The sequence below is a fragment of the Myzus persicae genome, unplaced genomic scaffold, assembly GCF_001856785.1.
Source record: "Myzus persicae strain clone G006 unplaced genomic scaffold, MPER_G0061.0, whole genome shotgun sequence".
Taxonomy (NCBI): domain Eukaryota; kingdom Metazoa; phylum Arthropoda; class Insecta; order Hemiptera; family Aphididae; genus Myzus; species Myzus persicae.
In genome coordinates this window covers 1627-14444 of record NW_019104096.1, presented here as the reverse complement: position 1 = coordinate 14444, position 12818 = coordinate 1627, and the positions used below count along the sequence as shown (strand labels likewise).

General features: G+C 29.7%; 1 protein-coding gene across 2 annotated transcripts in view; it reads right to left on the bottom strand.

The window, feature by feature from the left end:
* Window positions 1-11858, bottom strand: part of LOC111038698 (transformation/transcription domain-associated protein) — a 32335-nt gene extending 20477 nt beyond the window's left edge. The window contains exons 1-23 of one of the 2 annotated variants that reach the window (XM_022321912.1): window positions 11624-11858; window positions 11364-11558; window positions 10755-10865; window positions 9850-10038; window positions 9576-9770; window positions 9313-9479; window positions 9011-9246; window positions 8754-8958; window positions 8484-8681; window positions 8160-8412; window positions 7815-8021; window positions 7430-7755; window positions 6664-6970; window positions 6459-6604; window positions 3518-3665; window positions 3302-3450; window positions 3144-3235; window positions 2760-3043; window positions 2500-2697; window positions 2241-2423; window positions 1936-2134; window positions 1430-1731; window positions 128-311 (exon numbers count right to left, since the gene is read on the bottom strand). In XM_022321912.1, coding sequence (XP_022177604.1) covers window positions 128-311; window positions 1430-1731; window positions 1936-2134; window positions 2241-2423; window positions 2500-2697; window positions 2760-3043; window positions 3144-3235; window positions 3302-3450; window positions 3518-3665; window positions 6459-6604; window positions 6664-6970; window positions 7430-7755; window positions 7815-8021; window positions 8160-8412; window positions 8484-8681; window positions 8754-8958; window positions 9011-9246; window positions 9313-9479; window positions 9576-9770; window positions 9850-10038; window positions 10755-10865; window positions 11364-11510 — 4426 coding nt within the window. In that variant the 5' untranslated portion in view covers window positions 11511-11558; window positions 11624-11858. Of the gene's footprint in view, window positions 1-127; window positions 312-1429; window positions 1732-1935; window positions 2135-2240; window positions 2424-2499; window positions 2698-2759; window positions 3044-3143; window positions 3236-3301; window positions 3451-3517; window positions 3666-6458; window positions 6605-6663; window positions 6971-7429; window positions 7756-7814; window positions 8022-8159; window positions 8413-8483; window positions 8682-8753; window positions 8959-9010; window positions 9247-9312; window positions 9480-9575; window positions 9771-9849; window positions 10039-10754; window positions 10866-11363; window positions 11559-11623 lie in introns of those variants that run through there. The other variant, XM_022321913.1, reaches the window with a different exon arrangement.
* Between the last annotated feature and the right edge of the window lie 960 nt (window positions 11859-12818).

Here is a 12818-nt window from a genome sequence, read left to right as displayed (position 1 = left end):
AGTGATGTCCACAAATTTAATTTGAAAAAACTCAATGTAAAAACTACAATGTAGCGACAAATTGAGACATCAATCAACATGATAGTAAAAAATATACATTTTTCCTTAGATAGTTATTTAAAAATACCTTTTTTCATTTGAATTAGAACTTCAAACATTTTTTTCATTATTTCCATCAAATGTGTACAAAACATATCACTAAAGCTGGTAGGAAACAACTGAACTAAATACCATAAACGCCTTGTTCCACTTAAAGTTAAGTTTCTATAATCGCCTAAATCTCCTAATTGTTTCTTCATCAATTCGTGGACCTAAAATAAATAATATTTAAATTTAGTTGACTGATTGAATTTATTATCAATTATGCTTTTGAACATTTTTTTATCTGTTAAAATATTACTACACAAATTAAATCTGTAAACTAAGTTTATTTTATTAAAAAAATCACAAGGAAAACTCACTCTTTGAGTCTACTAAATTTTTAGTTTCTAAACATATTTTAATATAATACAACTAACTATAATTCCATACCATAAAATTTAAAATTAATTATTTGGTAACCTTTATATTTGGTTACCTTTTTTTAAAAATTGGTTACCATAAGTTTATATTGAATACCTACTCATATTTTGATATTTTTTAATACTAGCCACAATGAATTTACTTGATTAGTGATGTTATAGAATATTAATATAAACAATCATAACTATGGACTGATAACTAATGCTAAACTTATGCTTAGAAACCAAAAACTTTAGTTTTATGATCAAAAATATAAAGTTCATGTAATATTATCACACCTGTAGAACGAAACTGCCACAACCCAAAAGTGATTTGAATTTTTTAAGAGTTTTTAATCTATGTGTTTGAAATTAAAAACATAAATACTTGCAACATACTTAACAATATAACTTTTTAAAATATTATGAAATACTTTCTTAAATCCAAAAAAGTTAGACTAGTGGCCTTTAAAAATTGTTTAAGTAAATGTGGCTGGATTGCATACAGAAATTATTTTTTAAGAGAGTCATATACTAAACTATGGCAGTATTAAATTGCATATTGTAACTTCAATATTATTACAAATTATAAAATGTAATAATGCCACAACTCTAAATATTGTTGTTTTGCACTCAAACAATAATTAAAGGAAGTGTTGAATTCGGGTGGTTCATTGTATACATTAAAATAGGCATACTGTCATAAAGTAAGTATGGCTCTCTTGCTTTGAAAATCAGCTAAAAATTAAATAACACAACACTGACGCATCTTTTTAGTAGCTTTGTATTAATTCAATAATGCGGCGTTCTTACATTTTACAAAGCTATTTTTTCAGTATTCTAAAATGTCATATATACAAATTGGTGAATTTTGAGTGGTGGCAGTCTTGTTCAGGAGGAACATCAACTATTGTAATTAGGTTTCTTACCATTGGCATATCAATTTGAGAAGTAGAAACAAATTTTCTCAAACACTGAAATGCTGTTTCCTGTAAATCTGGATTGTTTTTATCTAATGCACCATATAAAGCATGAAAAATTCTACTTTTAACTTCGGGTTGAGGAATATAATAACAAGCAGCAAGAGCTCTCATTCCAGCTTGACGTAATAATAACATTTGTCCTGGATTCATTGTTTTATATCCTGGTAACTTAGACATAGCTGAATCACTAGCTTCGCAAAGATTGGATACTTCATGATAAAATAAATTGTGTTCTTTTATATTTAAATCTGTTATTGAAAATAAAAATCTAAATTAATGATACATTTTTAAATTTAAGAGAATAAATAATCAACCGGAAATCACTTATAAAGGTATTTGATTTATATTATGTTCTATTATTACATAAATCAATGGGTTACCTAAAGAATATTGTTTGGTTACTAACCATAATCAATACCATAAGATAAAATTCACTTTTTCCATATAATTACCTATTGTAAATAATCGAGGTAACAAAGAGGTACAGAATGTGTTTCCTTCCATCATTCCAATTTGTGCTTTAAAACCTTGATGACGTAATAAATGCTTTCTTAAAGGTATGATTTCTGATAATCCTTCTTTGTGCGGTTCCATAACTTGAGTTACAGTAATTCCTTGAGCAGATGCTATAACACCCAATAGATGCGTGGACTATAAACCAATAATTTAATAAAGAATTGAAAATAATGATCAAATAAATATTTGAGATACATGAATATAAATAGTAAATACATATATATGCATAAAAAATACATACATGATTTCTAAGTAGATCATTAGGACTTGTCACTTGACGAATTAGTTCATAAGTAACTTCATGTATAGCCTTTTTCTGTAAAGCTTGAAGTTGAGGACTAGAGTTCTGATCTAAAGGGGATGCTGCTTTTCTTAACATATTTTCTAAATTTTTTTTAGCTTCATCTAAAACTCCATTAGAAACCTATCACAAATTAACATTAAATATTTTGTAAGTAAAAAGTATTTCCATAAAATGTTTATTTTCTCATCCAACATACATCACCAGATAAATCCATGATAACAAAAAGTTGTGCTTTAACAAATAAATATAAATGTTCAAACACCCATTGTGAAGACATGCTGCTATAAAAAAATTGTATTGCATAACATCCTCCAAATTTGGTATACCAAGCACGATCGTAACATAAAGCACATAACTTATCAACCATGTATTCCATATAAGGTAATTGACATGCCTGAAAAATACAGTAATTTAATATACCTTTGAACAATATAAAAATAATAAACATTCAATTACTCTTTCTTTGGATCCCATAATAATTGTAGCAGTGTTTAAAATAATTGTTAGTGCCAGTCTTGCTGGTTTTAAGAGTTCCTTTTCTTGATAGCTCATAACAGTTGCCATTGAGTCAATTAATACTAGTGGATCCATACCAAATGAACACTTTTCATTTTTTTCACTGTTTACTAATGGTCCAGCTTGTTGAGAAATTGCCACCATAGTATAGCGCATAACAACATCAAGCAATGTTCCAAGAGCTGTGTCTCTAAGTTCTTTAACTGCGGCACTCACAAAAATACCTATCACAAATAAATAAGTCAATTTTAATGAATCAGTTAGTCCATAAGTAATTTATGAAAAAATTAAACAATTTACAATAATGATGATAAAAATGTTTACCATTTAATGCCATTACATAAGTATTCCTTACAACTGGATCTGGATATTTGTATACTGTCGAGTGGAAGTTTGATATTTTTCCTTCTTTGAAACTTAAATGATAATTTAAACATTTAGTGTGATCTTTTAAAACTAATTTCTAGAAATAATGTACTCACCTAGGATGAGAAAAAAATTTCATTAAAACTGATTTATCATCATTTGATAACACAGATGCTGCTAAAAATGACTTTATAACTTCCCAACATTTTTTACGATAGTACGGATCAGTTGATGTTTTAAGTGATTCTGCAGCAGTTTCAATAGCCTTAAAATAATAATAAAATATATTTAAAAAACTAAATTTAACTATTCACATATAAATATTTACAAACCATATCAACATTAAAAGTTACTGATTCAGTATGTTCATTAAACTTAATGATAATAGCTGGTTTTGTTGACTGTCTATGCATAGAATAATCCAGTCGTTGAGGTTCAGTCATCATCTTACGATTACCACCACCAAATTTCCCTAAGACTCTGGGTAAATATAAAAATTAAATTATTAATCACCAAAAATATGAAATGTACAAAAAGATATTTGGGCTATTTATAGACATTTAAATTTTCTACTTTTTCTTTCATTCATATTCATATAATTTTTTTTTTAAATGAAATAGGGGTACTCATAGAGAATGCTACCTGCCAAAATCTGTAAGCATGTAAGTACCTATTAAGCAGAGTCTCTAGATGAGTATTTCCCAAACACTTGTAATGCTTCAATGTCCCTAAGGCTACTGGGACCTACAAACAGAAAACCTGCATATTGGTAGATTGAGGACATTGCTGAACTATGCCATACCGTCTTTAGTCATAGAAAGAATTACCAGAGGTGTCTTAGAAGAACGAAAGGATGGAAGCGTAGACACTAAAGTGGCTTACACTAGGCCTGGAAACGACTCCCACTTTTTTATCAGGAGACCCAAGGCAAAGTGCTGGAGCAAACTCGGCTCTAAGGTGGACAACGGCGAACAGGTGGGCAGTCAATACTGTTTCGATACGCGCAAATTCGGAAACTCTGCAACCAAGCTGGCTCTTAAGGGGAAGAGATGATATTGTAGCAGACAACCGGTTTTCGGAAGCCACTTAAAATTATTGGGACTCCTTTCTACCGCTGTGTTCAACCCGTTTCTCGCCTTCGACCTTGTTTTCAGATACATTGCACACCTTACCAAGGCATGCGCTTGGCTGTCGGCAGGCAAGGCGAGTGGCCCTTCAGGTATCCCAAAAAAAGTATTAAAGCATGATGTGGCTGCACTTCCCTGGCGCAACTTAGAAGTGTTCAATAACTGCCTTAAAGTGACACGCTTCTCTGAGGATGGAAGAGGGAAAAACTGGTGCACCTGCACAAAGGGCCAAGGAAATCACTTGATTCACAGTCTAGCTACAGACTGATTTGCTTGCTTGACACGACAGGTAAACTCCTGGAGAGACTAGACACCCATTAAGATTTAAGACTCTCAGGTAGGTCACAGGAGGGCGCCAAGCCAATTTGGATTCAGAGTATGTCGACCGAGTTTGTAGTTGATGCGTTACTTATATTGTAGCCCGAGCAGCAGTCAATAAAAATGTATACATCTGGTAACCCTCCCACATATAAAAAGCATTTAATACATTGAAGTGATTTATAGTTGAAGATGCCATCAGGAGCCAGTTCATTCCTGAATACCTCGTCCGTATATACACCTCCTGGCTGTCAGATAGGATACTCCTGGTTGGGGAGGTCATTTATCTAAGATGATCACATGTGCCATTCCTCAGGACTCCTAGGTCGGACCTTGTGTAACGTAGTTCTTGGTAAGTACTTGTCTACGGATGTTCCAGTCCGCGTTCGGCTCATTGACTTTTCTGACCACCTCGCAAATTGTGGGCGTTGCCAAAACTGGCAAACTTCTCCAACAAATTCAGTTATCAGACATGTCGATGAATGGATGATAAGGCACCGCAAGAGCAAGGCTGTTTGACTAACCAAAAGCTGGCCATCACATAACTCTTAGTCGCCACATCAGATACCGTAGCCATTAGATTGGTTAATGTTCAACTAGCACTTTAGAACAGTAGTAGCTATGACATCTAGGTCTGCAATGGAGCTTGCTAGACTAATGACTAATTGTGGCGAGAAAGCTTCTTGCAAATGAGGTCAAAAACCAACTGCTGTACGCCTTCTCAGTATGAGCCTAAACCACCATTACGGTAATGAGGACCAGGGCAAATCTAATAAGGCCTCAGAGGTAAGCCAAGCACTTAGGGTGATCAGGGATAACACTGTATCAGACGAGGCTGCTATCCTGTCATCTGGAAGGTGCAGAATACGAACAGCGCTCAGCACTGTCTTGCCCACCGGAAATCCTTAAACGGAAAAATTTAAAAGATCGAGAAGGAAGGTCACAATAACCCAGAGGCAGAAAAGGTGGAGTTTTTTTTACCAAAAGTGCAAAATCTAAAATATTAGATTAATATAGAATAATTGACAATTGTAAGCCACTATGGACCATTCTATTGTGTTAACCTATAAGTTAATAATATATCATTTAGTATTATAATAGTTAATGATATAATATATTCTGTTTAGTTGTTGGAAAAAATTAGATTAACTTACCATATTATTACCAATAGAAAAATAATTACTAAAGATAATATACCTAAATAAGTAATTTATAAAATATTTTTGGAAATATACATTGACAGAATATCTCTGCTCAGAAACATTTTTATGACACAAGAATTTAAGTAAACTCACTGCAGTGACCTAAGATGAGGTACACATAGTATAAGTAAGTGTAAATTAAACAGCAGTGTGACTTTCTTGGTTTTTTTTTTTATCAAACTTGATTAATTAAGAGGACGTTATGTAGGCATTTTATGTCCCCGGCTAACAACTGTATAGTATGAACATTTACACTCAGTTGATCATTACTTTAAACATTAGAGTGAATTTATCTAGTATGAAACTCAACGGTAAAAACTTTATCTGCATCTTTTTACAACAATTAAGTTTTTAAGTAGGTTACAATTTTTAATTTACACAAAACCTGTCAAAAACTTGAATTATCGAAGAAATTCTTATACAAATATAGATGAAGTTCTTACCACTAAGTTTAATTTTAGGTTTATTCACCCTAATTTTTAAACTAACAAACCTAAACGTAATTTCTCGAAACTTCAATATGGTATGTTACACCCGTGTAGGACAGAGACAACAAATGCCTATCTTACTGATAGATAATAATAAATTGGTTTTTGAAATGTTTTCAAATCTAAATAAAATATTACCTGAATGCTACTGGATAAACATTATCATTAGTATTATGCAACGATCGCCATAGAGCTTGCATCAAGTCAGCTCTTACAGGTTGAATATGTTCATACAAAAAATCTGTTTGCAGGTTATCAACACAAAGTTCCAAAGTTCTAAGACCCTAAATATCAATAAGAAAATTAAATTTGTACAACTTATTTACAAACAAAATTTATTAACCTGAATAATTAATGATGGAGATCCATTCAGAGCAGAAACTAATGGATCCATAAGTAGAGGTAAATGAGGCAATAGTGAACTTAAACGAACAGGTACAGTAAGACACAATTCCACAAATAAATCTTTCATATCTTGTTTATGTAAACCTGATTGTAAGCTATTTAAGCTTTTTAATAAGTTTGGTAAAAGAGGTAAAAATTCTTGATATAAAACTCCATGTGCACCACCACCAATGCAACGAAATAGAGGACGTAATAGTAAAAAATAGTAGTATGGATCTTTGGCAGTTAAAGCTAGTTTCATTGAACTGAAAATTAATAACATATTGTCAAATTAAATATATAACTAAATTAAATTAATTTTTTAAGAAAGCAACGTAACCACATGTTTTGTCTCCATCTAACACATATACGACACTACCAAATTTTCGTTCAACAGTTTCAATAGTGTGCTGTTAGTTTTGATTTTAGAGTGTATCGACCTATTATAAGATTTAAATATAAGATTATTATTTAAGCTCTCCCGTAGACTTTTATTGATATTATTTTTAAGTAAGTTATGAGCTTTTTAATACGGTCAATAAAATAATATTAGTAAAAGTGGGACCATAGATAATAATCTTAACTTTAAATTTTATAAAAAGTCAAATCACTCTAATATCAAAACTAACAGTACACTATTGAAACCGGTAAACAAAAATTAGGTTCGTTGTATGTGTGTAAGATGAAGATTACACATGCAGGAACGACGTCCTCTTTAAACTTACCTATTAACAATTTGATTTAAGTAAGGTTGAAGTGTTTGTTCGCTTTCAATTGAATACTGATTAACCGTGTCAAAAACTTGCTTAAAAAGTTTTAAATACAAATTACTTCGTTCCGCATTTCCACTGCCCATGTCTTCCATTTTGCTGATTAAATGTTCTAATAACAATGTTGCAAATATGGAAGATGTGTCTGATGTGTTGAGGCTATTATTTAAAAGTGATTCACTAATATACATCAAAGCATGATTTTTTTCTACTCGCTCAACAAAATAAGCTATTGTAGTGGAAAATATTTCTCTGAATGTACTTGGGGGTAATAAGGTAAACTAAAGAAAAAAAAATTATATGATTATTGCATTAATATTTTAATTCAAATAATACTTACAATACTACTTAAATGGTCCATTGCTTCTTTTTCTTCTTTTGATCGTGGTCTTAAAACATTGGCATTGCAATTTTGATTATTTAATGGATTTACCATATGCACATCCATAGCTTGTAAAGCCCATTTAATAAGACCTAAATAAATTTTTACAAGTTGAGGTTTTACTGGTAATTTTGGTGTACTTCCTGAATCATCTTCTTTGTTAGTCTGAAATTTAAGATACAAATTGTAAATATAAATAAATGGTATATCATTATTTAAATACTAATCCACAATATTGAGATATTTGTGTATAGGTTTAATCTCAACTGTTATATAGTAATAAAGTACTTAATTGTAATGTACCTTAACTGTGGCAATACCCCACACTGCTGTTTTTATACCACAAATTATAACTTTGACTAATGTTCTACACTCTGGCAATGAAAATAAAACTATCGGCGATGAAGAAAACACATATTTTGTTTTTTCTTGAAGTTTTTTTCCACCAGGACTATTAGTAAACTCTTTTTGTTCTTTTTTTACAATGTCGTCAATAATTTCACCCTCATTGATGTCTAGAATTTGTGATGATTCTGATAACAACGATTTAGTGGCACTAAAATAGTAATTTATACTTAAAATATTTTAACACCTGATAATAAATACATTTTATTTAATAAAGTTTACTTTTTTGAAATTATTGCTGGTATGTATAATTTAGAAACTACTTTGAGTTTTAGCACATAAGCTTGAACAATACGTATTAAAAGATCAAAACTGACCGTTTCTCCTTGAGTGCATTTTAAATTGGGAACATCTTCACCATTTCTCTGTCTAATACAGTCTACTAAATTCATTAACATTTTACAGCACATTAACTGGATACTGAAAATATTTTTAAATTTTAAATTGCATTTGAGTTTTTATTTATGTGATAATTGTTTTATTTTCTCTTACCTAGGAGTTAAAGTATGGTCATGGACATTGATTGCAAAAAGATTAATGGCTTTTACAATTGTTGACAATGATAAATGAACTCGAACATGATGAATAAGATCAGCAATAGTACTGTATGCCAGTGGTTTTAAATTTTCTGTAGTAGTCCATCCTTGGCCAAGTAGAGTATTTTCATCAAGTAATTTGTCCATATATGGAATAAATTCTAAAAAATAAAGTATTAATTTTAAATTTAAATAACAACAATTTATTTTTACTTATTCGCAAGTCTGTATTAAGAATATGTCTTGATGCAATCAAAAGTTCTTTTCTAAGATGTGTTACTTCCATAGGACATGATTCCAACATTCCAATCATTCCTTCTACTAATTGGGTAGAATTAAGAGTTACAATTTCTGCAAACGGCTTAATAACAAATGCCAGATAAGATAAAACTTTAATTTGGGCTGATACCAACTCAACCAAAATTTCCTTGTTATAATTTGACTGTGATCTGTAAATATTTTATACAATTATGAATCAATAGTTACTTAACAATGATGTATACTCTGTTTTATACTTGTAAAGAGTTGATGGTTGTAGAGGTATAATCCGTATAATGGTTGGAATATATTCACTGAGTTCTCTTTTAACATTATCTTTATAAAGTTGATAAATAAGTACAATTGCTATTGGTAATTCTTGCAATATTTTCAATGACGAAATACTTCGGGGAATAACATTATACTAAACAAAATATAGTCATACCATAATGAACAAAATAAAATAGATTCTAATTTTCAATTTACTTATTCAATATAGGTAATATAATACTAAATTTACCGTCTCAGTATTATTTTCTGATGTTCCACAGTTAATAACGATTGTTGAATACGTATTATCCAGAATTTCACTTATATCAACTGTCGACAGATCATTAATACGCAGTCTTTGTTGGGTTCTCATGCTAAATATTTTTTCCATGTTGTCAGGTATGTCCCAATAAATTTTTTTTGTATGTTGAAGGAAATGACTTATCTATTTAATAATATACACAATACACATTTTAACTATTACATGATTGTGTTTGATTAATTAAAAATGATCATAAACTTACTTCAGTATTATACGGAGGTCTGAAGTTTTTTTGTAATTCTACAATAATACGTATACATAAAATTCCATTTTGTTCATTATCAGTTTCAATGAGCTTCATACACAATGTTACAAGTCGATCGACATGAGGTTTTAGAAATTCATTACATGGTAGTCTATATATCATTTCTAATACCAGTTTTCTTACTTGCTATTAACAGTTTACATTATAAAATAAAAATATTATTTTATTATTGTTGTAGTAATAATCTAGTTAGGTTAGTAAGTCTTTTCTATTAGGACTCAAGTGATAGTTTACATACATTTAACATTAAACAATTAGTGTTTGCTATATAATGCAAAATTAAGTGCAGATAATCTACAGAAAATTCATATCAAATGACTGGTTCATATACAACAATGATTTTTTTTAAATAAATATCATTACATTGAATTTTAATATATAATATATATTTAGTTAACAGTGTCTCTCGGCTGCAACACATTTTGTCAGGTTCAGTCAAACAAATTTACTACCTACTGGTAGATTATTATTTTTAAGCATATAAATAAGTATACTGTCTACCCCTTTGCACTGAAATGAGCCACTGAGAATAATATTGATCTAAATGGACTATAGGAAATTATAATAGGCTAAAAACCTGTAGCCCAACTGTAATGTCAAATCCTCTAACATGCATAAGGAACACCTTATATTTAATTAACTATACATACAAAAAAAAAAAATTGAGTAGCATAAAAATTTCAAGTTTAGCTAAAAGAAATGTTTATATTTAAAATTGTACCTATAGATCCATCATATAAAAAGTGCATAACATTAATAACTATCGAAGTTGAATTTTCACTTAGAATACAAAAATAAAACTTCATAAAATTATCTTTAGCCATGTGTTTTTCAAAACTTACAAATATATGATATTCCGCTATGAAATATGGTTCTCCTTCAACTAAAATGCGAATAAAATGTTTGATCATATGTTCTAAAAATGTTGGATATTGAAGAGAATCCACAATCATCTAAACAATTTTAAATAATAAAAATAAATACATTAGTGTTCTTAGTTATACCATGAACTTATATTTTATAGTGAAAATTAGATGAAATTTGTAATACGTAAATGTAGAAGCTCCCAAAAATCTTTTTTTTAAAGTGTTTTAAAACATTTATATTTTTTTTAATTATAGTCCAAATCGTATCAAAGTTGAAACTAATTAAATTATTGAGTTTGAAAATGATTAGCTCTGCTAAAAGATAAGTTACCTATAACAATTGAAAAAATTCATCAAAATAGTAGTCAACTAGGCAGTTAAGAATAAATCATGTGTGTAGTTACGATTTAGTTGTGAATATTCAATTTTATTTTACTGTAGATGTAAATAATAATTACAAATAAAAATATCCATATAATGCATATTATGCACTATAAAATATGTTATAGGGCTTAATGTAACAACATATACTAATACAATAACGATAATTATCATTACTTATCAAGTACAAAATTAATTTTTTACCTCAAAGTTTTCATTCAAAGTTTGAACAATTTTTAATTTTTGTTCATCTTCTACATTTGGATCTGTTAACAATGTAATATCTGAACGATATTTTTCCATTGTTGATTCATGATCCAACGTCGGCTCTACTTTAACAACCGCCGCCATTATAAATGATTGTTTAAATAACCATCCACTTCCAATTTATTTACTTCACTATAATAATAAATAATAACAATATATAGATTAAATATACTTCAATAAACAGTAATGATTCTAACTTTTAATTATAACTTCATCATTTGAGTAGTTTCGTTGTATATTAGTATTAATAATAATAATGTTCAAGAATGTTCAGGTTACTTGCCACTATATAATGTTTATGGTAAATATTACTAATTTTAATAATAAATAAAGAAAATAGCAACATAGAATACTGAATAACAGAATAATTTACATTTTGAAGAATTATTCTCAAAGATTCAAACAAAATTTAATATTTATTATCAATTTTCAAATAGCGGAAAAATTTAGACATTAACCTCAATCTTCGAATTATCTCAAGGAAAATACAAAACTACGAACAGTTTTTGGACAGCTGCTGCAGGGAGGGCCGTAGGTTTAATAATATATTTATCAAAATGGTGCTGTAAATATCTTTGGGACATGTGTGGACATGTAGAACACGATAAAAGATTTAAGATAGGTATACTAGGTATACCCACGACTGGTACGAATTAAGATACCTTAATTCATCGACATAATCACATATTATAATGTATAATGTGCTGGAAAAGGGCAAGCTGTCGCCTATCAGTGGCACCAAATTGTATGCTCAAGGGACAATTTATGTTGTGGTTGGAAGGGGGCACAATTGGCATTGAGTGTTCCAACGCCATCTGTATAAAACCACCGGTAGCGCTGAAATCATTTAAATGCCCAGTGTTGATGATAACATAGAACAATATGAAGATAACAGAGAAAGAACTAAGAACCACGGTTTAAGATCTATCTTAAACCATGGTGGTTACTGGTTGTTCCAATGGAAGATGGAACCAGAAATGCAGCATTGAGTGCATATTTGGCCATTGATGCCCAAGGTTTATAGATAATATTATCTATAAACCTTGATTGATGCCTGCTATTAGCACAGAACAATATTATGCTATTAGTGCTATTCACGGTTTAAGATAGAAGTCTGATATTACGGCGGTAGAGTTTCTTATCAAAAATATGAAAAACTCACTGCCCCGTGGCGCGAATGCGCGATCTACTAAATTACAACGATAATCTTGATATACTTTAAATTTATTAAATAATAATAATACTATATTATAATTATTAATTAAAATAATTATTATTATATAGTACCTACTTCATAATACTTTATGATTGAAAACGTAGAAGTACTTTACAATGTATTTTTTTTTTAACAAATGTCAATTTTATTTTGGCTTTTAATAGCTTTCCAATTTA